The sequence below is a fragment of the Rhinichthys klamathensis genome, unplaced genomic scaffold (genome assembly GCF_029890125.1).
Source record: "Rhinichthys klamathensis goyatoka isolate OS25496 unplaced genomic scaffold, OSU_Roscu_1.1 h1tg000412l_1, whole genome shotgun sequence".
Taxonomy (NCBI): Eukaryota; Metazoa; Chordata; class Actinopteri; order Cypriniformes; family Leuciscidae; genus Rhinichthys; species Rhinichthys klamathensis.
Window position 1 is genome coordinate 4,175,546 of NW_026606912.1, and position 24,986 is coordinate 4,200,531.

General features: G+C 37.0%; 1 protein-coding gene across 1 annotated transcript; it reads right to left on the bottom strand.

Moving 5' to 3' along the window:
- Window positions 1–292: 292 nt before the first annotated feature.
- sptlc2a (serine palmitoyltransferase, long chain base subunit 2a) lies at window positions 293–24,454 on the bottom strand. The gene is made up of 12 exons (XM_056234997.1): window positions 24,207–24,454; window positions 22,428–22,622; window positions 21,501–21,655; window positions 21,084–21,232; window positions 16,845–16,969; window positions 15,187–15,280; window positions 12,981–13,086; window positions 12,562–12,781; window positions 11,520–11,646; window positions 3,575–3,710; window positions 2,634–2,763; window positions 293–508 (listed from the first exon to the last, which is right to left on the bottom strand). The coding sequence occupies exons 1-12, from the start codon at window positions 24,324–24,326 to the stop codon at window positions 389–391; spliced, it is 1,677 nt and encodes a 558-aa protein (XP_056090972.1). The 5' UTR covers window positions 24,327–24,454; the 3' UTR covers window positions 293–388.
- Window positions 24,455–24,986: the final 532 nt, after the last annotated feature.

Consider the following 24,986-nt stretch of genomic DNA (forward strand, 5'->3'; position numbering starts at 1 on the left):
AGAACCTGTAATTCCTTTCATAGGTCAAGATCCTCGGAATTATGGGTTCGCTGCCTGTCTGTTCTCACTTACTGGAGGGGGAAAAAAAATGGTTTGAGGGCTGCAGTGACATATGGCTTCAGTGTGGCTGGCCTGAAAAATTGAAGTATTTATTTCTCTAAACGAATGCCACAATGAGTTAAAAACAGACACAAAACCTCACATCAAAATGATACTGAGGTGCATTTCTTTTTCTAAAAGCATCAGTGTGTTGTTGTAGATGTTCAGAGTTTTAAAATAAAGATGATATACCTAAGTATAAAAAAGGTTATATTTATTAAGTGGTTCACTGCCTCCTTTCGAAGAGCAGAAGATGAGCAGTGCACATTTGGTTCAGATAGGAAGTATGTCACTCTTCGTTCTCCTCGTATGTGGTCTCGTCAAAGGGCCGGTCCAATGAGGGAAGAACTTTATGCCGTGAATACTTCAGCTGCAGCAGATCGCCTACTTCACTGATCACATCCAGCGCCTGAAAACAATCAACATGCCTCATTACTTTCATGGTTACACGTGTAAGTCATAACATGCTAATGCTGAGAAACGGCTGCCACCTACCATGCAGTACTTTAAAAGTTTGTTATAATATAGTCGTGGAGATGCTAGTTGCATTATTTCTAGTTCAAGTTACTATGAAACATCATAAAAGGCAATTATTAAGGAAACCTGTTCATTTTCAAAAGAAATATAAGACAATATGCAGTAGAGCGAATCAACATTTTCTATATTCACCGTACATTCACAATGATTAACTGAGCAACACTGTGAATATTAAAATGATTTTAAAGTGCTTTTTAGAATAATTTGTCTTGTTACACAAACATGAGAGCATTTTACTAGGGTCTCGGATTTAAACTTCTGTTGCAAAAACCGCATTAGGTGGGTTGGATTCAGGATAAACTTTCAATGAACTGATTCAAAACTTTGATTCAATGATTTGTTTGCATCAAAAGTTTTTATAAAAGCCTTGACATCTCTTCTTATCGTATTCGATTTCTCTCAACATCCATCCATCAAGTCATCAACATGTGAGACGAATGACCACGACCGATGGTGAGGTTCCATTCATGTAGAAGAGAGGAAATGGAACCGTCACCAATCTGATGAACCAATGTTCGACGTAAGCGACCGGGTGGACTTCTCCAACCATTAGGAGTGTGTCTTTCAGTACAGCAGGCAACAGCGCAGGCTAAGTAATCTGATTACGTAAGTCGCGTTACCCCAACACTGTATATTACAGCAAAATTGTTGATACACTTCATTTTGGTGGATATTAATAAAACAAATGAATACTAATATTTTTATTTTTTTAATTGAAATATTCTTCTGTGTTCATTTAGTCAAATCTAGATTACTAATTTTATTTTAGTTTTTACAATATTTTAAAGGGATACTCCACCCAAAAATGAAAATTCTGTCATCATTTACTCACCCTCAAGTTGTTGCAAACCTGTATGAGTTTCTTTCTTCTGCTGAACACAAAGCAAGATATTTTGAAGAGCGATTGGAACTTTGGCACCATTGACTTCCATAGTAATTTTTTTTCTACTATGGAAGTCAATGGTGCCAAACAATTTGTGTTCAACAGTTTGTGTTCAGCAGAAGAAAGAAACTCGTGCAGGTTTGCAACAACTTGAGGGTGAGTAAATGATGACAATTTTCATTTTTTGGTGGAGTATCCCTTTAAAACTTGCATTAAAAATGTTAAAATACTTGCTTGCTTGAAATATTGGTTCATCTAATAAAAAACAAGTAGAAAATATCAAATAAAAGAATAAAGGACAAATACATAAATCAAGATATATACTAAATATCACCAAAAGTCAAACACATATTTTATCACAATTTTTCCTTTAAAAATGCCCATCCCTAAAAACTTTTGTTACGCACTTCATACAATCTTAGTTATTCAGCAATGGAAGAAATGCAAGAAAACATGTCAGAAGGACACTCAAAAATGTGTCGACGTGATAACCGGTCACATCAAAGTACATAGTGTTTTCTTAAGCACGGGGAAGGGGGCCGACGGCCTGTGTGCTTTTCACCATAGTTAAATCAAAGTGTCCTTGGGGAGGCAGATTAAGATGCTCTTTGATCTCCTGCCAGTGCAGACCCCTGTGGCAGGCGCTGCTTATGTAAACGGCCTCAGTCGAGACCTGCGTTAATTTATAGCACAGGACAGTTTGAGGAGGAGCCTGGAATTCTTTCGACAGTGATTATTTTCAAACATAAAGGGTGTATCAAGTTTGAGATACTTCATTTCAGAAGATTGATGGACAGGGGTTTGAACTTAACATACAGAGTCTTACAGACGCTTCTGGTCTAATTCCTGTTGAAAGTCATCCTTTCATCCATCTTTTTTGAAATGCAAAGCACATTTCAACCAAATTCACCGTATGGGGCTCTGTACTTTGACTTTAACATCAGCATGTCATCAAAAGCTCATAGTGTTTTTTCCATTAAGTCAACATATTCCATTGTAAACACCAAAATTTATGGCATGAGAAACAAAGGCCAGTAAAAGAAGTGTAAAATGCTGCTTTGAAGTAAACTAAATTATTGGATGTATTCACTGTGGCGAGAAAATGAGTAGTTACCCTGTCCAGCATTTCCTTGGAGTGGGCCGCAGAGATACAGAAGCGGGCTCTGGACTCTATGATCGGCGTGGCTGGGAAGCCCACCACCACTACTCCAATGTTTCTCTTCAACATCTCCCGACCAAACGCCCTGGAAACACACACACGGCCTCATCAATTTTCGAGAAGTTCCTTCCAAACTAAGCTTTCCCCTGTTGTTGTTCTATTATGAGGGACTATTATGAATCGATTACGAGTGTAATATATACATTTGGATTCATTTGGACAGTTATAGACCTGAAATCTCGTTAAACAAGAAATTTGTCATCAATAATATTACTTTAAAGAGATAGTTCACCCACAAATTTCTGTCAATCTTTACTCACTCACGTCATTTTTGGAAATGCAAATAAAGCTAAAATAAAATATAAATATTAGATGAAAAATATAAATGATGAATATAAACTTAAATTAGAAAATTTGCCTTGGAAACCTACTGAAATAAATAAAGTTACTAAGTACTAAAATGACATAATGAATAAAATATTAATAATTACTATAATAGCATTGAAACTCAAAGGATGAATGCTGAAAAGGATGAACGCCATACACTATAGAAGTCTTTGGAAGACAATTCAAATAATTGACTTTCACTTTTAATAATACTTCACTTTTGGCTTGTTCATCACACAAAGCTATCATGAGGCTTTAAAAGACTTGGAATACAGTGCATACGTTTTAGAAGTTGTATAGTATATTTTATGACCTTTTTAAAAGCTATGTAATATGTACTGGCAGTTGGAAATTATTCAAAATTTCTCCTTTTGGGTTCCTTTGAACAAAATACCAACATATGGGTTTGGAACGACATGAGTGTGAAGAATTGTTTTGTGAACTATTCCTTTAATACTATATAGGATTATACTGAGAGATTGGAGAAAGACTGAGAGGAAAAGACTAACCCGATTTTGGCGGGCATGTAGAGCATCATGGGTACCACAGGTGAGTCATTGTTGCCATAGATGATGAATCCCATCTCCCGCAGTCTCCTACGGAAATAGACTGTGTTTTCAGCCAACCGCTGGATACGAGAACGGCCTGAAATCAAGAAACGCACCCAAAACATAGGGAAAAAAACAAAGTGAGATTCTGTCATCTGGCACTCCACATCTTTTTCCACAGCCTTTCATGCGATCAGACAATTAAAATTCACCAAGCCACAAAACTCATTACTTCAGATACTAGGAAAGTCGACCACCTGAGCTATAAACTTTATACTTAAGCCTCCACGATCTTTAGATCTGAAACTGTTCAAGAAAAAAAATATTTAAAACCTGCTGATTTTATACCACATTTTAACTTTCCCCCCGCGATATCAAGGCACATGCTATTTGCACACAGAAAAAGTATCAGATGTTTACTATCTATGTTTCCAAAGTGATTTTTATCACAATTCAGATCCATCAAAACTTGATGTCTAATGCCAGAGAGATTTAAATCAGATAGCTAAACAGGTTACAAGAGTCAGCAATGCGTGATCGGTGCGGAAGAACACGGTAATGAGAATTATACTCCAAACAATCTTCCGCAATGGTCCTGACGAAAAGAGGAAAATGACCGTCTTGATTTTTCAACAGCTCCCACTTGAAGTGGGACGTATGTTCCCTGGGGGAGGATTGCGTAGTGATCCACATCAATGGAGCTCTTAAAACACTTCGTCCATCGCAGTGTTCTGAGAGCCATGCTAAAAGGTCTTACGTTTCTGAAAGCCTTGTTTCTGCTTCGTCAAACATTCCACGCGTGCTAAAAGCTTGAACAGAGGAATTTCCTGCTCTGTGACAATGTCTCACCCCAGTGTCATCCAGACGCCAAAAATCTAGCAATTGTCATTCTTGTCGTGCCTGTAGGGTGACACAACTACAAGGTTGCTGTTATGACTTAACATTCTGTCTGGCCTTGTAAAATTCTGCTTTTTACTGGGTTTGCAAAACAACGGTCATAAAGGAAAAAAAAACGTCAATATGACAGGGCTATTGGGGTTCTATCTGATGAGCCCTTGTGAAAGGAGACTTGACTGACTGTGAAACTGGACTCCTTCCTCAATCCCCCAATGTAAATTGGCCAGTGACAGATAAAGGAAGGTTCCACGAGTCATGACCGGGTCAGCCGCTCTGTGGTAAGGAAGTTAAGCCAGGCCAATGTGTAGTGATTAACACACTGGAAGCCCAATTTCGTTCCTGGTGATTTTTTCTAAATATCTTCTTTTGTGTTTCACAGATAGTTTATTTAATTAATATCATATTTTCATTCATATCAATATTTCTGTAGTTCCAGTTTAAATTAAACACTTTCAACGAATAAAAACATACAGCACTGTTCAAAAGTTTAGGGTCAGTGGCTTTCTGTAAGAGTTTAAACAGAAAGGATGTGTTAAATTGATCAAAAGTTGCAGTGAATACATTATAAAGTCAAAAGATTTCAAAAAATGCTGTTTTTTTATTTTCTGTTCAAAAAATCCACAAAAGTACCAGTTTCTAAAAAAAAAAAAAAAACTGTTTTTAACACTGATAATAAGGAATGTTAAGAAATGCATATTAGAATGATTTCTGAAGGATCATGTGGCACTGAAGACTGGAGTAATGATGCGGAGAATTAATTAGGAATAAATTATATTTTAAGATACATTGCAATAGAGTCAAATTGAATTAATATTTCAGTAACACTTCACAATAAGGTTTCATTAGTTAACTACTTTAGTTAACATGAACTGACCATGAACAATGAACTTCTACAGCATTTATTAATCTTGGTTAATGTCCATTTCAACATTTACTAATACATTATGGAAATCAAATGTTGTATTTGTTAAGATTAGTTAATGCACTGTGAACTAACATGAACAAACAATGAACAGCTGGATTTTTATTGACTAACATTAACAAAGATTAATAAATACTGTAACAAATGTATTGCTCATTGTTAGTTCATGTTAGTTAATACATTAATGTTAACAAATTAGACCTTATTGTAAAGTGTTACCAATATTTCACAATATTGCTGTTTTTACTGTATTTTTGATCACATACTGTAAATGCAGCCTAGGAGAACATAAGTGACTTCTTTTTTTTTCTTTTTTTAATCTCACCGACTCCAAACTTTTGAACGGTAGTGTGCATTTATAAATTTGGAGCAATTTAATCAACATTAAACCTTAGTCTTTCTTAGAAGCTCTTGAACTTTTACTGGTTTAATTTTTGAAATGATGCTCAAACTGAGCATTAAAGGAATAGATTACTTCAAAATAAAAATTCTGTCATCATTTACTCATCCTCAAGTTGTTTCAAACCTGTATGAATTTCTTTCTTCTGCTGAACACAAAGGATTATATTTGGAAGAATGTCGGTAACCAAACAGTTGATGAGCCCCACTGACTTCAATAGTAGGAAGAAATAATAATATGGAAGTCAATGTGGTCCAACTACTGTTTGTGTGTTCAGCAGAAGAAGGAAATTCATACAGGTTTGAAACAAATTGAGGATGAGTAAATGATGACAGAATTTTTATTTTGAAGTGAACTAATCCTTTAAGATATTTAAAAAATGTAAACAAATATTCAAAACGGAACAAAATAAAACAATATTTTCAATGAAATTTATATTGTTTGTTTTTTTAACAGTGTAAGTAGTAAGAAGTAGCTGAATCAGGAACCTGATGAGAATAAATCAACCAAGGTTGGAGACAATCAGGAAGACAGAGTTAAATCGTGGCTCTTATGTTTGACACCCCTAACAATTGAGGATGCTGTGGAGGTTCTAATGAATGGCTAAAGAGAATTGATCAGCTACGCAAACAGCTCAGGTGAACAACTCTATGAAAATGAGCATCTGAAAGCAATAGCCATTAATGGAAGTTCAAGCTGCCCAACATTGGGCCATTGAGATAGCAAGCATGGGCCGTAGGGCGTTGGGGGAGGGCGAGTGCACCGAGGTGGAGCACGAGTCTCCAAAGTAAATCTTTCTGGGGTACCTTTTCAACAGCTAGTTTCACAACGCACACCCCCGCTAACTTCTTCCAGACCAAGAGCTGGAGGATCTGAAGCGAAAGAGGCAGCGAAAGGGACCAAAAGAGCTTCCAGATGTGGGGACTGTTTCCCTTTTTTGAAACCCCAGTTCCTTCTCACTTCCTTTTCATCTGAAGGGAGGAGATAAGTAAAAGCACCAGTATGGAGTTGAGAGGCGGCTGACGTGCCGAAAGCCTCCTCGCCCCTTACAAGGACCTCTCAGGAGAAGGGCAACAGGAAGCACAGCAGATCCTTCCAGGCTCAAATCTGTGGCCTCAATCATTCATGGGTCTATGATGGTGCTCACTAGCTAGCAGCTGTCCCCGATCCTGATGTTACCATCCAAGTCAGCGGAAAGTGAATGGGGATTTTACACCTGTTTACAGGTTGATTCTTTTCACAGCCATCCACATTCACTCAAGTTATTATATTCATAAAATACTATTATTTGCTTTACATGCTACATTTCAATTACATGTTGTCGATTTAAAAAAGCGAAATTTAATGTCCAACAAAAAATGATCAACATTATTGTACCTTTCTTTCTGCTGCACTGCGTATGATGCGCAATTGCTGCCAAGGATGTGCCTCTTTGCAAAAATGAAACTGAATTTTTAATATCTGCAGGGAAAAACCCTTTCTCAAGTACATTAATCAGCACACGCACCTGACAGAGCAACTGCCTCTATTTTTCAAATGTGTTTTTCCATAGAAATGCATTTTCCGCTACTTTAAAGAGACAATACACTTGGTATTCTTAGTACAAAAGAACCATGTTTTTTCTTCGTGTAAAGAACATTTTAATAATCTAAAGAGCCTTTTTCCACTATAAAGAAACTTTTGTGGAATGGAGAAGTTCCATGGATGTTAAAGGTTCTTTGTGGACTCATCGATTCCAATAAACCTTTATTTGTAAGAGTGTACAGTCAGAGTTTCTGTGTGCGGCGTGCAAAGATCCTATAATAAATTGATAATGAAGTCTGTTGTCAATTATTTGCATTATTCAATTAGATGTTGCAGGTTGGATGCTGGTAGGTCTGTTGGTCTGAAATACTTGCACAACAATGGAAGTGTCAAAGAAACAGAAGCACATCATAACATCTGGAATAACAATCCATTACCCTGCTCTAAGGGGGGGTGGGTAAACACATTCTTACACCTAAAACATGTGTATCTGCCCTCTCTCACAGAGCAAGTCAACACCTCAAAACAAAGATGAATGTCCAGTGTTTGTCGAGTCCGCCTGTGTGTACAGAGAAGTAATCAGGCTTAACAATGAGATCAGGTATGCCAGTCAACACACACTACGGCAAGATAAAAATGCCAACTTAGGTAACTAATGTGATTTACGAGGCAGAATCTTCCGAATTCTCTCTTTGAGCTCATTTTCTCCTGAGAACAAACAAGGCAATGCATATTTCTCAACTGCATATGTTTGTGTGGGGACGCCAGGAGTTTTGGATGGTTTGAAAGCCAGATCTGATCGAAAGAAAACTGTATTTCCCCTCGGGCCAGGGACACGTCGGATTGTGAAACCACTAGACTGTGAAAGCATCTGCATCTGTATTCAGGAACAATAAATGAATTGAAAATGTAGGCCAGCCCAGGACAAACTGCCTCATTAAAAAGCAAAAAAAATAAAAATTTAATTAACTTGTTTTCTAGTAAAAATATTTAAAAATCGTTAAAACTAGATACAATTATTTGAGAAGCAACGATGCATGAGATTTTAAGATTTGTTTTCATTATCTTAAAAATAAGTGTTTTTTCTCTCACTGCACTGACTTTCACTTGTTTTTAAAAGGTTTATACTTAAAACAAGTGGGGGAAAAATCAATTAGATAAAATACAATTACATTGAAAATAAAAGATACACTGTCTAAATCTTATTAAGTCTTAATATTGTACACAGTGTTGCTTCACAGCTGATCTTCTTTTAAAGATTATTAGATACTTTAACCGGAAAATAAGACAATACTCCTTGAGAATAGGATTTTTGCATTGTGCATGGAGGAAAGGACGAATGCAAATGAATAACTAGAACAAATGAACAGCAACTTTATGCAACAGTAATCCTGATGATGAAGAAATCACCACAGTGAACAGTGAACCTCCAAGTATGACATCCAAAACAAACTGGGCATATGAATTAAGTAGGTGTCAAATTGTCTTCAAGAACTATTGAAACTATTTAATATTGCATAAGCTATAAAACTGTGATTGGAATCTTTGTTTTAATAGTAAAAGTGGAATTAAATGGCATGTTATGAAAGAATAGAACTTGGCAGCCTGGCAGTAAATGAGTGCTGGAGGCAATTTGTTCACACTGAAGTCACTTGTCAGATCAATACAGTGCTGGAGGCTTCAAATCAAACATGACTGCCACTGACTTATGGGTAAAACAGAACAGAACAAGTGCGGCCGGAGTGGGTCACAGAATGAAAGGACCATAGAAAGAGGGAACGAAAAGGTTTCAGTTCCCATAAGGATACACAGGATGTCTCCCAGTTGACCTTTGCTTGATTAGTTTTCTTTGTGCATCAACCCCCAACAAACCCACACAAACACTCTGATTGTTTGGGTCTACCTTTGTTCTCACTCTCGCATGCTCCAATATCAGTTAATCTACAATAAATGTCATCGGTTAATCGGTAACCTGTTATTACTGTGTGCACCTAAAAAGCCCCAATCGTATTCAAATAATGTTGCAAAGCAATTCTTTGAACTTCTGGATAAATACTGAATTTATGAAATAGAAGGGTGTATAAAAAAATGTAAAAAGAATGATTGGTTTTCTGTTCCAAGTGATAAAAAAAAAATCCCCAAAAATGAATAACACTAAAATAAATAACACGTATGAATAATTATATAAAGAAAACACCTTACTAATGCCAGAAAGAGCAGGACAATCTCATAAATCAACAGTCTAGAGTTTTTCGCATCAATGTGGGATGCTGGTGAAAGTCAGGAAGTCCATCAGCAGGTGAATGAGAAGAGAAAAGTCACTGGGAGACAGCAAGATATTCTCAGGAGACATCTTCAAGGATGATGGGAACAATAAGTCTTTGTGGGGAGATGAAAATAGCCCTCAGCCAAGCAAAGTTATACTCATATTAGTCATATTGAGCACTTCACCTGGGCCCGAGCCTGTTTGTTGTAGCTGCCGACGTTGATTGAGTGGCAGAGAGGAAAAGAGGCAGTTTGGTGGGTCTAACCATAGGGCCAGATCACACTAGTTACATGGGTAATTGTTAACACATTTTTGAGGTTTAAACTTTGAGCTAAATATTTTACCTGGACGGAGTTTGTGTACAGCTGTTGAACTAATCAGTCACATTTTATGAGCGCTGGGAAATTGTATGAAGAAAAATCTCACATCGACAGATCTCCCCCAACGTCTCACTTCAAAGCGATCCTCGAGAAACACTTATTTCAATTTCTGGGCCAAGTTTATCCACAGCGCACAGAGCAAACAAACCTAAAGATTGTATTTTCACAGTGAAATAAAACAGTCGATAAAGCAAAGACAAGAACAATGGAGTTGACAAAGTAAAGGGACGCTTTTCAGTCAATGATGTGCAGATGTACTATATATGAGAACAGGAAATTACATAAGGAGGAGGACAGGGTATGTGTTTACTAAACGACTGATTGCTAAACCAAAAAAAAAAAGCAGTAACACTTTATTTTACAGTGTCCTTGTTACATATGCTACATGTACTTACCATAGCAATAACAATAAATTATGCATAATTACATGCAACTAACCCTCAACCAAATCCTAATCCTACCCTAACCCTAAAGTAAGTACATGTAGTTACTTAATATTACTCAGTACTTAAATATATAATTACACTGTAACAATGACACCTTAAAATAAAGGGTTACACTTTATTTTAAGGTGTCGTTGTTACAGTGTAATTATACATTTAAGTACCGAGTAATAATGATTAACTACATATACGTACTGTTAACTAACTGAGGGTTAGTTGCATGTAATTATGCATAATGTATAGTTATTACTATAGTAATTACATGTAACATATGTAACAATGACACTGTAAAATAAAGTGTTACCAAATAAAGTGTAACCAAAAAAGCATATTGGTGATTGAAGGCTGGGCTGATTTTGCTAAGCCTATAACACCTTCATCTTGTGAACAGAACAAATGACTCTTGATCTATAGTGATACAACATCCATGTGATATCATATCTGGCATTTTGATTTGTATCTGTGCCACATGAATTAGCTGTTGCAATATGCAAGTTCTAGCATGGCACATTAGTGTAAAAAAAAAAAATATATATATATATATATTCTACCAGGTAAAGAAATGGACACATATAAATGACCATCCATAGTACATCCATGCAAGCTGATTATCTATTTTTGGGTCAATCCTGCCACCTTGTGGTGCACCCAACAACACGATTGACAAATATTATACAGACCTTCAAGAGATAACCCAAAAATTAAAAGTCTGTCATTATATACTTAATCCAATGTTTAAACCTGTGTGATTGTATTATTATTATTTTTTTTAAATGTAAATTTCAGTCCGTTTCTCACATAAAGCTATCTTCATGTAGACCACTTTAATGTAACTTTTATGCGGTTTCTCCTTTTTAAAGCTAGAAAGCTTCAATTCACATTCATTAACATTAATATGGTAAAAAGAGGCCATTATTGTACTCAATTTCTACCTTAGTGTTCCATGGAAGAAATAAAATCATATGGGTTTGGAATGGCATTAGGGTGAGTAAATAATGACAGTATTTATTTTTGGGTGCCTCAGATTCTTAAAAGAAAGCATGACCAAAGTTAAGAAAAATTAGTAAAGCTCACCTATTGTCATTCCATCCTCTCCCATAATGCACTTCATAGAAGTGATGATTTGCTCCAAGACAGGAGGCGACATGGAGGTGGCATAAATTGCACTGTGAGAGTTAGTTCGCAGGTAGTCTATCAAATCCTAAAGGATGAAAAGACGTTTCTGTCAGGGTGTGGCTGTAATGAAGCGCATGACAAATGAGTAACGTTAACAGTCTTTAATAATAAATTCAACAAGGAACACACAGGCGAATCACAGGAATAAACTAGAAACAGAACCACGATAAACATAGATGACACCGAACAAAGACCCGAGGGGAAACTAAGCACTTAAACATGTGCAGGGCTAATCAACGGAATAAAGAACAGGTGTGTAACTCATAAGTAACCAGAGTAACCAATTAGGAACACAAGCGGACAGATCAAAACTAAGGGACCATTTACCCAACACCATTTTTAATTAAAACGGCGTTTTATGCGTTTTTGCCGTTAATTTACTTGACAACAGAGTTTTGGGGCCTGAAAATTGAATTTTTGAAAACGATGACGTAATCGTCTCCATGTAAACTACAAAAACACAAATTTGTGAAAACGGTGATGTCATGTGCATCATGCGTATTACATGTTTAGTCTATAGGTGCATAGAGTTTCTTAACAAAGTGACATCGCCAACTACTGCCCTGGCAGTATAATACAGTGTTTTCAGTCGTTTTCGTGGATCCGTGTAAACGGGGATCATTTTGACAACGTTGTCGTCTGTACACGAAACATTTTTAGTACATTGCTGATGTGTAAACGTAACCAAAAATACAATGAAACCAAACAACCCTTACAGTTTCAAAATGCCTAAATATTTTGTAGGCTTTGTATATACTGTAAGTCAACTGTAGCTGTGAGGTTTACAAAAGAAGCCACAATCTTCTGAACGGTAGTGTATATTTGTTAAACCTTTTTAATATATAAAATATAAAGGGAGTATATAAACAAGTTGTTGTTTGGGCTTCTGCTATTGGTCAGAAATTGCTTGCAATTACAAATTGGCACTTGAACTTCATACCTTCCTCCCTCCTATGTATCCACCAGATGCACCGAAGCTCTTTGTGAAGGTGCCCATCATGATGTCTACATCTTTGGGGTCCAGTCCAAAATACTCCACCACCCCTCGACCACTCGGTCCTAATGCCCCAATACTATGAGCCTCATCCAGGTAAAGGTATGCCTTGTACTTCTTTTTCAGGTCTATAACTTCTGGCAGTCGTATGATGGAGCCCTCCATACTAAGTAAAGGACCGGTTAGAGTAGATTAAACTTTGAAATGTGTGGCAATTCATTTGATGGTTAAACTGTAAAAAGCGCAGTATATAGTGTATATGTGAATGTGATAACATGTTCCATACCTGAGAAAACCACAGGAGTACAGAATTGCACATTTTGATGAATGAGATGAATTCCAGGAAAGTGAGAGTGTTTAATCACCTGTAGATGCCCTCAACAAGAATGAGGATTTTCTTCCAGGGTCGATGTGTTCTGGGCTGGCCATGAACGATAGCATCTCTGAGCAACTTCTCAAGGCTCTGCATATCTGGTGCAAAACAAAGAAAATAAGCAGTTAATAGTTGCAATTTAATGATAAATACACTAGAGTTCGTCTGTAAGATTTTTTACTGTTTTTGAAAGTAGTATCTTATGCTCAACCAGGCTGCATTTTTTTTTTCAAAATGTAATTAATTCTTGTGATGCGAAGCTGAATTTTCAGCATCATTACTCCAGTCTTCAGAGTCACTTGATTCTTCAGAAATCATTCTAATATGCTGATTTGGTGCTCAAGAAATATTTCTTATTATTAGCAATGTTAAACAGTTGTGGTGCTTAATATTTTTGTAGAAATTGATACCTTTTTCAGGATTCTTTGATGAACAAAGCAAAAACAAAAAAATTTCTAACAATGTTATAGTCTTTACTGCCATTTTTGTTCAATTTAACTGTGTGTGTTTGTAAATATATATATACTGTGTGTATACACATACATAAATATATATATATATATATATATACACACACATATATATATATATATATATATATATATATATATGAAGAGCTCCGATGCAAGAGCCTCTAAAAGCCACCAATGTCAAAAATGAGATAATAATATTGAGTGAATCCTCTCCGCACATAGGATTCAAATACCGTTCATCAAATACTTTCACTTCAAATTCACTAAATCCCTCAGTCCATTTAGAAATAACAGTACTTAGGTATAAACCTATAAATGGGAGCCTGATAAAAATGTTAATAATAAAGAAAAACGTTAGACGGACTTAGAGGCTTTTGCATCTGAAGTCTTTATATGCATAACAATTTTGTCAAATCGATTAATCGATTATAAAATAAGTTTGTGTGTGTAATAAAATATGTGTGTGTGTGTCCACACTATGGATTTAGATAATAATACATTATTAATTAACTATTATTCCTTAGAAAAATATAAAACATTACAAATATAAAATATATATAGATATATATATAGATATATAGAGAGAGAGAGAGAGAGAGAGAGAGAGAGAGAGAGAGAAAGAAGAGAGAGAGAGAGAGAGAGAGAGAGAGAGAGAGAGAGAGAGAGAGAGAGAGAGAGAGAGAGAGAGAGAGAGAGAGAGAGAGAGGAGAGAGAGAGAGTGAGAGAGAGAGAGAGAGAGAGAGTGAGAGAGAGAGAGAGAGAGAGAAGAGAGAGAGAGAGTGAGAGAGAGAGAGAGAGATGAAGAGAGAGAGAGAGAGAGAGAGAGAGAGAGAGAGAGAGAGAGAGAGAGAGAGAGAGAGAGAGAGAGAGAGAGGATTTCTTATCTATAGATAGACTATCCTTGGTTGTAGCAGTGTAACAATGAGATCACACATAAGATTACACTACAGTAAAAGAACTACATAATTACTTTAAATTTGTGCAAGGTGTGTCTTCATAACAAATACAGATTAAAATGGCAGGATATTGGTGACATAAGCTACTGGTTTCGTTCATTGCTCATTTGAGAACTATGGGTTTTCTGGGGTCATAGTGTATTAAATTGTTGCCCGTGTCCTTGGTCATAATTTAAGAAACCACAGCACATAGATTCATTACAAACTGTCAGTGAGAGAACTGCTCTGAGCACTTTAGTAATAAGTGATCAGAGTGCTGCTGAAGTTTCCCCAAGCCTCTACAATCTGACTCAAGGGTTTCAAGGATCATTACATACACACCTCAAGTTACTTTATCAGTTTAGAAGCTCATTTATTAATTACTGACAGACAGTCATCTGTCCAAATTGCCTATTTAAATGATTCATTTAAAATAACACAGCTAAACTGCGATTGAGAGCTGACCTTTCCAGTAATAACATTTGTATTCATAGTGTTTGACTGGACATTAACCAAATTGGCATTCAGAAAAAATTCCAAAAACCATCCAGACTACAAATAAGGAACCTCATTAAACTTTAAGACCTTCAAGATTTTAACATGGGTCAAGGTCTGTTAATCTTCCACTCAAACAGATGCAGCGATGTGGGTCGGGGTTTGTGTGCATTGGAGCTCCACCAAAAGTTCATTCTTTACCTTGTGCTGTTAACAGCTGTGAACACTGAGTGAGTGTGTGTGTGTTTGTGTAGATATGGTAAGATAAGAGATGTGCCTGTGAGTGTAAACTCACTATTGTGCTTAAAGACCCGGATGGTGGAGCCGGACAGCCGGGCTCCCAGTACCAGAGAGGCATGGTTCAACTCGTCACTTAGAATCAGACATCCCTACAAACAAGAAAAACTGTGTCAGGTCACAGTAAGAAAATGGTCATTGAGTAGATAGTTACTTTGTAGTAATATGATATAAATACTGTATGTATATATATATATATATGTAATATGTAAATATGTAAGTGACAGTAAAAATGTTACTATTTGTATAACCCATTTCACACAAAAAAAAGCAGTAGAAAATATATAACGTCAAAAACCAATTAAAAAAAAAAGATATGGAAATGAGGGACACAGACAACTGTTCAAAAGTTTGGGCCAATTAGATATTTAAATGTTTTCAGTCTCTGCTCACCAAGGCTGCGTATATTCGATCATAAATATAGAATTAGAAAATCATATAGAAATCATTCTAATATGCTGACTTGAAGAAACATTTCTTATTATTGTTGAAAACAGTTGTGCTGCTTGATATGTTGAAACCTTGACAGATCATTTTCATGATTCTTTGATGAATAGAAAGTTCAAAAGAACAACATTTGTAACATTGTCTTTACTGTCACTTTTGGTCAATTTAATGCATCCTTGCTGAATGAAAATATTCATTTCTTTCCAAAAAATACTACATAGTTTTAGTAAAAATACTAAAACTATAGTGCATATTTAATTTTTCCACCGAGCACACGACGATGTTTACTCCTCCCGTTCTCTGGCTATGTGGTATTTTTCTATTTTCCACTCCCTCATGAAATCTGCTGCTCATGAAACATTTCTTATTATTATCAATGTTAAACAGTTGTGCTGCTTAATTTTTTTTGTGGAAACCGTGATCATTTTTTTCAAATTCAGAATTCTATGATGAACGGCAAATTCAAAAGAACAGCATTTTTTTTTAAATAGAAATCTTTTGTAACAATGCGAGTCTTTACAAATCACTTTTGATCACCTTGCTCAATAAAAGCTCATTTCTTTTAAGAACAAAAAACAAAAAGAAAACTTACTGACAACACATTTTTGAACAGTAGTGTTTATAAAAATATATTTTTTGATTAAATTATTTTTGAAATTAGCTTTTGAAATGTCTTTAGACACTTTTTAAGATGTGACAAAGCTTTGAAAAACTATTTCTGTTGCTTTTTTTGTCTTGTTGTTTCAGTGACATGTTGAAATTGTTGAATGGCGTTTCAGTGCTAAATCACTAGACCTCTTCTGGCCTGTAACAGGAAGTGAGGTTGGGGAACTCTCTGGTTCACTTGCAGCTAAGCACGTTTCCTGTGGTCATTTTGTGCCTTATCAAGTGCATTCCATTGTGTGAGCTACACAAACTATTTGAGTTGGAACCATTGGTCTATCTGTACTATTACAGTGATCTCCTCCCACCGCACTAGAGATAAAACGTTACATACACAATTAAACCAACAAAGGAAAACATTCACACTAGAAACACATGTATCATTTAAACAAGCACTGACAGGTCAAGGTGGGATCCGCCTTTGCTGACACTCCTACGATTTTTAGGAGTTGCCTGGATAGATCATCACAGCAAGAGATAGGAAGAGAGGAGTTGGCAAACCGGAAAATAGAGAGTGAGGAAAGTAAACAGTCTAGAGCTTCAAACCTTGCCGGCTATCGCAGGAATGTTCATAGAATTGGTTGCAAAGCCCATGGCGAAAGCCATAGCCGACTCCACTCCCAGGAATGACGCCACTAGTTTCTCCAACTCTTCATGCCTGTCGAGGTTGCCTAAGCAAATCACACAAATAAATCAGCTAATGTAAGCAAACACTCACTTATTATAAACAGTAGCTAGAGAACCAACACCTGTGTATATTTCGAAAGCAAAGTCATCCTAGTAAGCTCCTACATAACACTATATAATAACTAACTAGATTTAAAGTCAGCATGAAATAAAAAATTCACCCTATTTTCTAAATATGTGATATTGATCTCTCTGGGAACAATTCTTCCATGCATGTTTCATATAGTTTTTTAAAATTGACCTTGCAATTTCTTTATCAAAATGTCAAAACTGGATCTTACAGTGAAAACTACAGACTTTCTCTCTGTTGATGTATGCAGAACTTCAATCATTTGGGCAGCCTAAAACAGCGACCGCAAGCTCGCATTCAGTCATTCTGCCTCCATCCGATCAACGACCGGTGAACATAACCATGCCTCCGACTCCGCCCTACCTTTTTTCGATAATCCGTTATACTTAGACGTACGCCACAATACAGAAGAAAAGATTGGTCGCTACTTCAGTTTCATTGCGACTTTAACTTTAAGAACATTTTAAAAGGGGACCTATTATGCCCCTTTTTACAAGATGTAATATTAGTCTCAGGTGTCCCCATAATGTGTCTGAAGTTTCAGCTCAAAAATGTTTTTGTGTTTTTCTTTTTTATGCAAATGAGCCTCTTCTCCCCACCCCATTTCCAGAATAGGGCTGAGCCTTTACAGCTCTGATTCAGATAACTACACTAAAAGGGTCCTATTGTGCCCTTATATGAAGCCTTGATTTTGTTTTTGGGGTGTACTAGAATATGTTTTCATTCTTGATTGTTCCAAAAACGCATTATTTTTCACATATTTTATATTATTACATTATTACAGCACCTCTCTCCCCAGTCTGGCTCGAACATGCAGATTTCGATGAAGCCCTTCCTTCTGAAATACAAAATGTGCTGTGATTGGTTAGCTGGCCCATTGTTTTGCGATTGGCACTGCTTAGCGCGTGTTCGGGAAATGGCACGCCCCTCCATAACTGCGAGTTCTTCTCTAGTTTAAATATTAAAGATGGCGTCAATTTCAAACCAATTCAAGCCCGATTCAGACCCTGACAATGTTAACAAAAGTGAACAGATTTCATACACAGACTTTGCAAGCACGGATTTTACAAGATGTTTCAGAGTGGTATGTTTTTTGTAATTTTTTTCGTATAGATACAATACGAAATACCACCATTTAATCGTATTTGTTTAATCATATTAAATACCACCATTTAATCATATTTGTTGGAAAATATGGTAATACAAACAGTAATCGATCACAAAACCGGCGAACGGAGCGGTGAACAATCTTACAAAAGCAAAAGCTTACAAAAGCAACAGAAAATAACCTGTTCTTCATAAAATGTGCAGGGCACAGATAAACGTTGGGGTTATGTTCAGGAACAGTGGTTAAAATAAATTAACCACTCCAAGTTCATCAGCTTTAGAAAAGTTCAAACAAATGAGTTTTGGAAACGTTGTGGAAAAAAACTGTCTTTTTGACATAGTGACAACACATCTTCTCTAATGCAGCTCAACCAGACCTCGTCCCCTTTTTTTGTGTATTCTGTGGGCGGAGATTATTTAAATGACTAACATTAGGACTCAAGTTGGAAAAGTGGAGACACATAATAGAACCCCTTTAAGAAATCAGGAGAATCAATATGACTGTCAACGATGTATGAACTGGAGTTGGACACTGATGAAGGAGACTCCGGAAGAAGCAACAACTTTGAGAATGAACCAGTAAGTTTCCGAATGGTTATTTAAGCGATTTAATTAGTTGTTGTAGAGTTTTTTCAGCCATTTTGTAGTGATGGATGAGCAACACACACACACACACACACACACACACACACACACACACACACACACACACACACACACACACACACACACACACACACACACACACACACAGAAACATGTTGAACATGTTGCAACATGTTCACTCATTAATTGTTGTACAGGTGCTCATGTGGGAAATGTGAGAGGATGCCTAACAAGAAAATATATGCTGCATGGAGATAGAAGAGGTATTATTTTAATTCTAGTTGTCCTTTCTGTAAACAAATTTAATTTATAAAAAACCATGGCCTAACGCAGTTTAATATAATGAAGGTTAGAAGACGGATAAAAACAGCTTGAAGTGAGCGATAAGCACAGCACTGAAGTTAAAAGAAGTTAGACTTTTTTTTTTACATTTACATTTAATAATTTAGCAGATGCTTTTATCCAAAGTGTCTTACAAATGAGGAGAGCAATAGAGGCAGTTAAACTAACAATCAAATCAAAAAAGCACGTTTTCTTAAACAAAGACACATTCTGTGTAAATGGTCCCTTAGTCCTCCAGTGTGTTTTGGGTGGATTTTAGGTGGTTGCTTACTGGCCAAAGTCAAACAAATTAAAAGCAGTTTTTTTCTGTAATCTACGCAATTTGAGCTTTCATTAAAGGGTCACTTCACCCATTTGCATTAAGGTTTGTATTGTTAGAAACCCAGTCATATATTATAATGATGGTGGAATTTTGCTTGTTTTTTTTCTGAGATGGGAGAAAAAAGGATTTAAGTGTTTTACTTCCGTCCTATCGTGACGTAAATATCGTCATTTTGCGTCACGATAGGACGGAAGATAAATTTCATTGCATATTAAGAAAACTACAGCCTTTAGCTCATTATTATTCAAGGGCGTGGGACCCACTCACCCCACCGGCCTATTACAGATCAGTGGGTGGGACTAAACCTGAAGAAACTAAACTATTAATCCGCCATCTTGCTTGGAAGACAGCAAGCTAAGCTAACAAGCGCTCAAGGAGTTAGATTTACCATAATGCCTGAATTTACGACACACGATATGGAAGACGAGGATTTTGAAAATCTTTTGCTCGAAACTGATGTTCGTGGCTATTTATACGAGCCACAATATAGCGAAGAGCAGCTGAGGCTGATGGAGGAACAAGAGGCGGCGGCGTCGGCTGCGGCAGCGGCCGCCGCAGGAGACCAGCCCGGCGCAGACGAGAAGCCCGGACTGGCTCGAGCTGGGCGGACTGCTGGTGCCTACATGTCGTGCTCTCGGCTCTCGCTGTGCGCTACGGACACAGATAGAGTCCGTCTGCTGCAGAGAATTTCAACGATCGCAATATCACCTTGACGAAACCTCTGAATCAGACGAGCACACGGACGTTTGTGTTGTGATCCATCCAAGTTTCGCACCGCATATGTTCTGACTGAACATCCAGGTAACTTTATCATCATCATGCAATAATTCACCATATAGAAAGAAATACAAACGAGGAGTAATTCACTAATGAGTTTGCCAATGTAACGGGGTTCGTTGTTGTGGGAAGAATGAGGCGGGAACCGGCAAACATTTAAACATTTTAATAGTAAAATAAACAAATACAAAACAAAAATATAAGCGAGCAGCCCCTCACTGCTGGCCACACACAACAGAAACAAAACACAACATAAAATCAGGCCTGTTCCTCTCTCGATCTGCCCTGTCGTCGCTCCTCGTTTTATGCGTCCGCTCCTCGGTGAGAGACGCGAGAGAGACCGGTGCGTCTCACAGGTGTCGTTCATTATCACTCGCGCCACCGGCCTCGCGCTGTCCTATCACATCCCTCGCCCTCGTCCTGCTCGCCACAGCCAACTAACTAGAAATTTTGTGTGAAATGAATTTCTAACTCTGGTGGCAGCTAACGTTAGCCTTGTAGACGGAAAAGTGATTTCTCTGATGTTTGCGCTGTTCTGGATTAGTGGGAGTGGCTTGCGGAGCTGTGCAATGTGGTGCATTGTGGGAGTTGTTGTCTTGCATACAAATGCGCACTAAAGTTATTTTCTGTCTTTTCTCGGTCAAGAGGGCATCAAATTCAAAATTTCTTTTACATTTCGACTACATATATGACCCACTTTCAATAAAGATTAATGTTGAAATGGGTGAAGTGACCCTTTAATGTCAGTAAAGCAATGGTATGTCATTATGTGTCTGTTTAACGCTTGAGGGTTGTGTGCCAGCACCAATAAAAAATGCCTAGTAAGGGCATTCATGTCCCTATATTTCCTAAAAAGTAACCAACGAGCACTCACCCATTTCCTGTCTGGTGCTGGCCACGCCCACCCCAAATTTCACCGTCACATCTCCAGCAGCTGTGGCACAGAAGCCCCTGTTCTCTGCAAAGCCCAGATAATTATACGAGCCCAGGTTTATCACATTCTTCACCACTCGTCCAGTGTATCTGAAAGAGCACAATTCAATTGCGTTAAGATTTCTTTTGAGCGAATCCTTGACAACCCTAGACTGGATTGTTAGTTTCATTCAACCTCAGTCACCTCATATTTCAGGTTATACTTTAAAAGTAGCCTTACTTTCGAAAGTTTATTTTACATGGGCTTGTAAGCGACCTTGATATTAGCATCCTTAGATTAATACAGCTCTCATCTTGGGAGGTAAAACAGTCAAGATGTGTTTTGTGTGTGTGTTCAGGTTCAAGACAGCCTACTTACTCAAAGGTCCAGTTGTAATCATTGGAACTCCGCTCAACAAGGTCAAACTTGGCCCCAGGAACACCGCAAATGGGCCTGTTCCAGCTGTCCCGAATCCTCATGTATAAATTCCTTGTGTAGAAATTCTCAAAGTCTTGATAAAGTGGAACAAAGCCCTGGGGGGGCCGAAAACAAATTGTTTTTGTTTCACCAACAGAAAACAATTCAATATTTCAATATTTTAGGAAGAACAACATCCATTAAAAGCATGTGGCAAAACAAAGCGCAACCTTTCAGTGCCCTAAAGTACTTTACAGTAACGGTAAACTGCACAATATCCTTCCTCTGACAAAATGACCTCTTCCTCTAAAACTTACACCAATAAATTACCAATAAATGAAGTTTAATTTACTGTGTCTGTACAAAAAAATTACTCTCAAAATATTTTCTGGCATATGAATTTTCAAATAAATCATTTAAAATAAAATAATCTTTTTTATTATTGTAATTTACTCTTTAACAATTTTCCTTTAACGTGAAACATAAAATACATCTTGGCTGATAATAAAAGAGGTTCCATCTTTACTTTAAAACTCGTTACTTATTAAAATTACTTTTCAAAAGTTTGGGGTCAGAAAATATAGTCCAAAAAATACAATTGCGAAATAATATTACAATTAAAAAAACAACATCTTTTAGCAATTTTAAAATGCAAGCTGAATTTTCAGCATTATTACTCCAGTATTTAGTGTCACATGATCCTTCAGAAATCATTCTAATATGATTTGCTGCCCAAGAAACATTTATTATGTTTTTACTGTCACTTTTTATCAATTTAATGCATCTTTGCTGAATGAAAGTATTAATTTATTTTAATAAAAAACAACAACTTTTGAACAGTAGTGTATACATCTACTTTTTCCACCACGCACACATGACAATGTTTACCTTCTGCTCCTCCCTTTCTCTGGCTATGTGGCATTTTTCTATTTTCCACTCCCTCATGAAATCCCGCAGATATCCAAAGATCGTAAGGATGCCGTAGCCCATGTACGTGAGCACAGCAACCAGCATGGGAGTTTCCTCGAAGGACTCGATGAACGGCCTGCTGTAAAGTTCTCCATTGCATGCAGAATGGTAAACCTGTAAAGCAAAACCCATCAAAACACTGTAGTCATGGTACCATCACATTGTAGTTACTGATTACAAGTTGTGTAAATTGCCTGTGCAATGCAAACGTTTGCAGAACAACGGATACGGATCCCTTTTGATTCATTTAACAGTTTAGTACAGAAACAGTGACAGTTTGTAAGACTGCAAGCTTTATTAATGGAAAATTGGCAAAAGTCAGACTCAGATTAACTTACAAGTTTCAAAATTGGGTCTCCCATTGTCAAGAACTCTGCTACTCATGGTGACCAAATGATCACATACAAGTTTTGGTCCAAACAGACCAAGCAGGTCATTCAAAACCCTGTGATTTGCAGGCACATGTGACTAGTCATGCCCCACTAACAAATACCATGGAGTCTAGCAACAGTGACATCCACGTGAGCCGCCGCCAGCTCCAAGACAGCAGCACAACTTTGTATTCAACCACAAGGCTCAAAGTGGTGTCCAGGAAAAAGTGAGCGATAACAGACTTAAATTTAGTTAGATCTGTGTGATTACTATAAACATTACAATGCAGAGTGAATCAGAGCAAAAGTCAAAAGACTTTATAAGACAGTTTTAGTTGCCTAAACAAGGGAGCTGTGACAATAACAAAGTAGGGAATATCTTGGAATAGATTAAGCTGACCAATCTCCCACTCAAAACACTTATAGGAGGCACATGACGGAAATTCCAAGAGCTTTAACTTGAATCATGAGATGCTTCCAAACACTGGTATGACACCAAGATCCTGAAGTGCCTTCCTCAGTGCATATAGCATATGCTATTAGATCCATTGATTGATTTATTATCAATAAACTTAAATGAAATACAGAATATAGATGTAAATAATTATAAAAAAATAAGATTTGCATATTAATTTTTAAATGTATATATAATATATGTTACTAAAACCCACTATTTAATGCAAGGACTAATCAAATATAGAAGCAGAATTGTATTACCTATATAGGTCTTTTTGAGAAATCTATAGATCTATTTTCTATAAACCTATATGAAACAAATGGAAATATTCACAGAAACTACATACACATTAAAATTCTAAAGTATTTTACTAAAACCTACAGTGTTGTCATGGAGACACGTTTTATCCAGTGAATAATTCTCAAAGCTGGTTTATATTTAAAAGTTCCTGAAGTCTTAGGTACAAAAAAAGACATCGATATCTTGGCTTGTCTCTCTCAGTGCATTTGACTAACAAATGCAAAGACAACATGAGGTTGCATTTTAACTTTCTGGTTCAACAGTTTTCACTTATGGCAGTATAGATCATCATGTTTCAGATGTTAAGATGCCCAGGACTCATAAAAAGCTATTATGAGGAGAAAGTCTACATCTCATCTGGCTGTCAAACTTTACTTTTCCACATGTGATCCTGTCATAAACAGTGAAACTGCACGTCATGCACTAACTGAACACTACCCAGGCAGCCACAGTATTGAGAAGAGCTGTTGTGTTGCCATGCATCATCATTATCAGCAACAAAATGCACTTGTAGATATGAAATATTAGACATGCATGATTCGAAGCTCTCAATGCATGATGTGGCCTCACCTTCTCCTGCTTTTGATACTGATGATGGTGATGATGGTTCTTCACCATGCCATTTCTTCCTGGTTTCACACCATTCGCTGCATGACAATCCTCTTTTTTATTCCCCGCGCTCTCCGTCATCCTTATCCAAGACTAAACACATACGATAAAATGCATGAAAACGGAAGATGGTAATGTGTCGGTGATCAGGGAGACGCGCGTCCCCGCTACGCTACCCCGAGACCCACAAAAGGGAAACCTGAAATTCCAGCCTCCGCATACCGGAAATCAACACCCCGTTAGTCGCCCCAGCCAATCAGAACGCAGAGTTGAGATATTGGGCGCGGTTTGTATTGCAAAGGGCGTGTCCCATCAGGAATGAACTCGAGTAACCTCTGTGTGTTTCACCTGTGTTTCTGCATAACTCAAATACTTGTATGATGCTTGCGGTTGCTAATGAAATCAGATCAACGATAAAATGTGAACAATCTTATATAATATGTTCGAGCTCGGTAAACACGCGCAGGAGGAAGCAGAATGACAAGATTAAGACGTACAGTACCCACGAATCGTTTCCACTCCCGAGTAAAATGCATTTCCTCTATTCAGATACACTTTTACACATATTCCCAATATGAGTTCAATAAAGGTGAATAGAGGAACACTAGGTATGTTTTTTTATATGTTACTGTGTATTTTATCAACAATATTAGCTATTAGATCCATTTAAGAATTTTAAAATCTGTATAAAATATAGATTTATATACATGTAGCCTAATATTATAATAATTTGAATACAAA

Excerpts from the sequence above, each read along its gene's own strand:
- sptlc2a (XM_056234997.1), bottom strand. The coding sequence starts at position 24,326 with ATGACGGAGAGCGCGGGGAATAAAAAAGAGGATTGTCATGCAGCGAAT. Across the intron at positions 21,233-21,500 it reads GATTACAACTGGACCTTTGA|ATACACTGGACGAGTGGTGA; the intron begins GTAAGTAGGCTG and ends GTGCTCTTTCAG. Across the intron at positions 15,281-16,844 it reads TTCCTGCGATAGCCGGCAAG|GGATGTCTGATTCTAAGTGA; the intron begins GTTTGAAGCTCT and ends TCTTGTTTGTAG.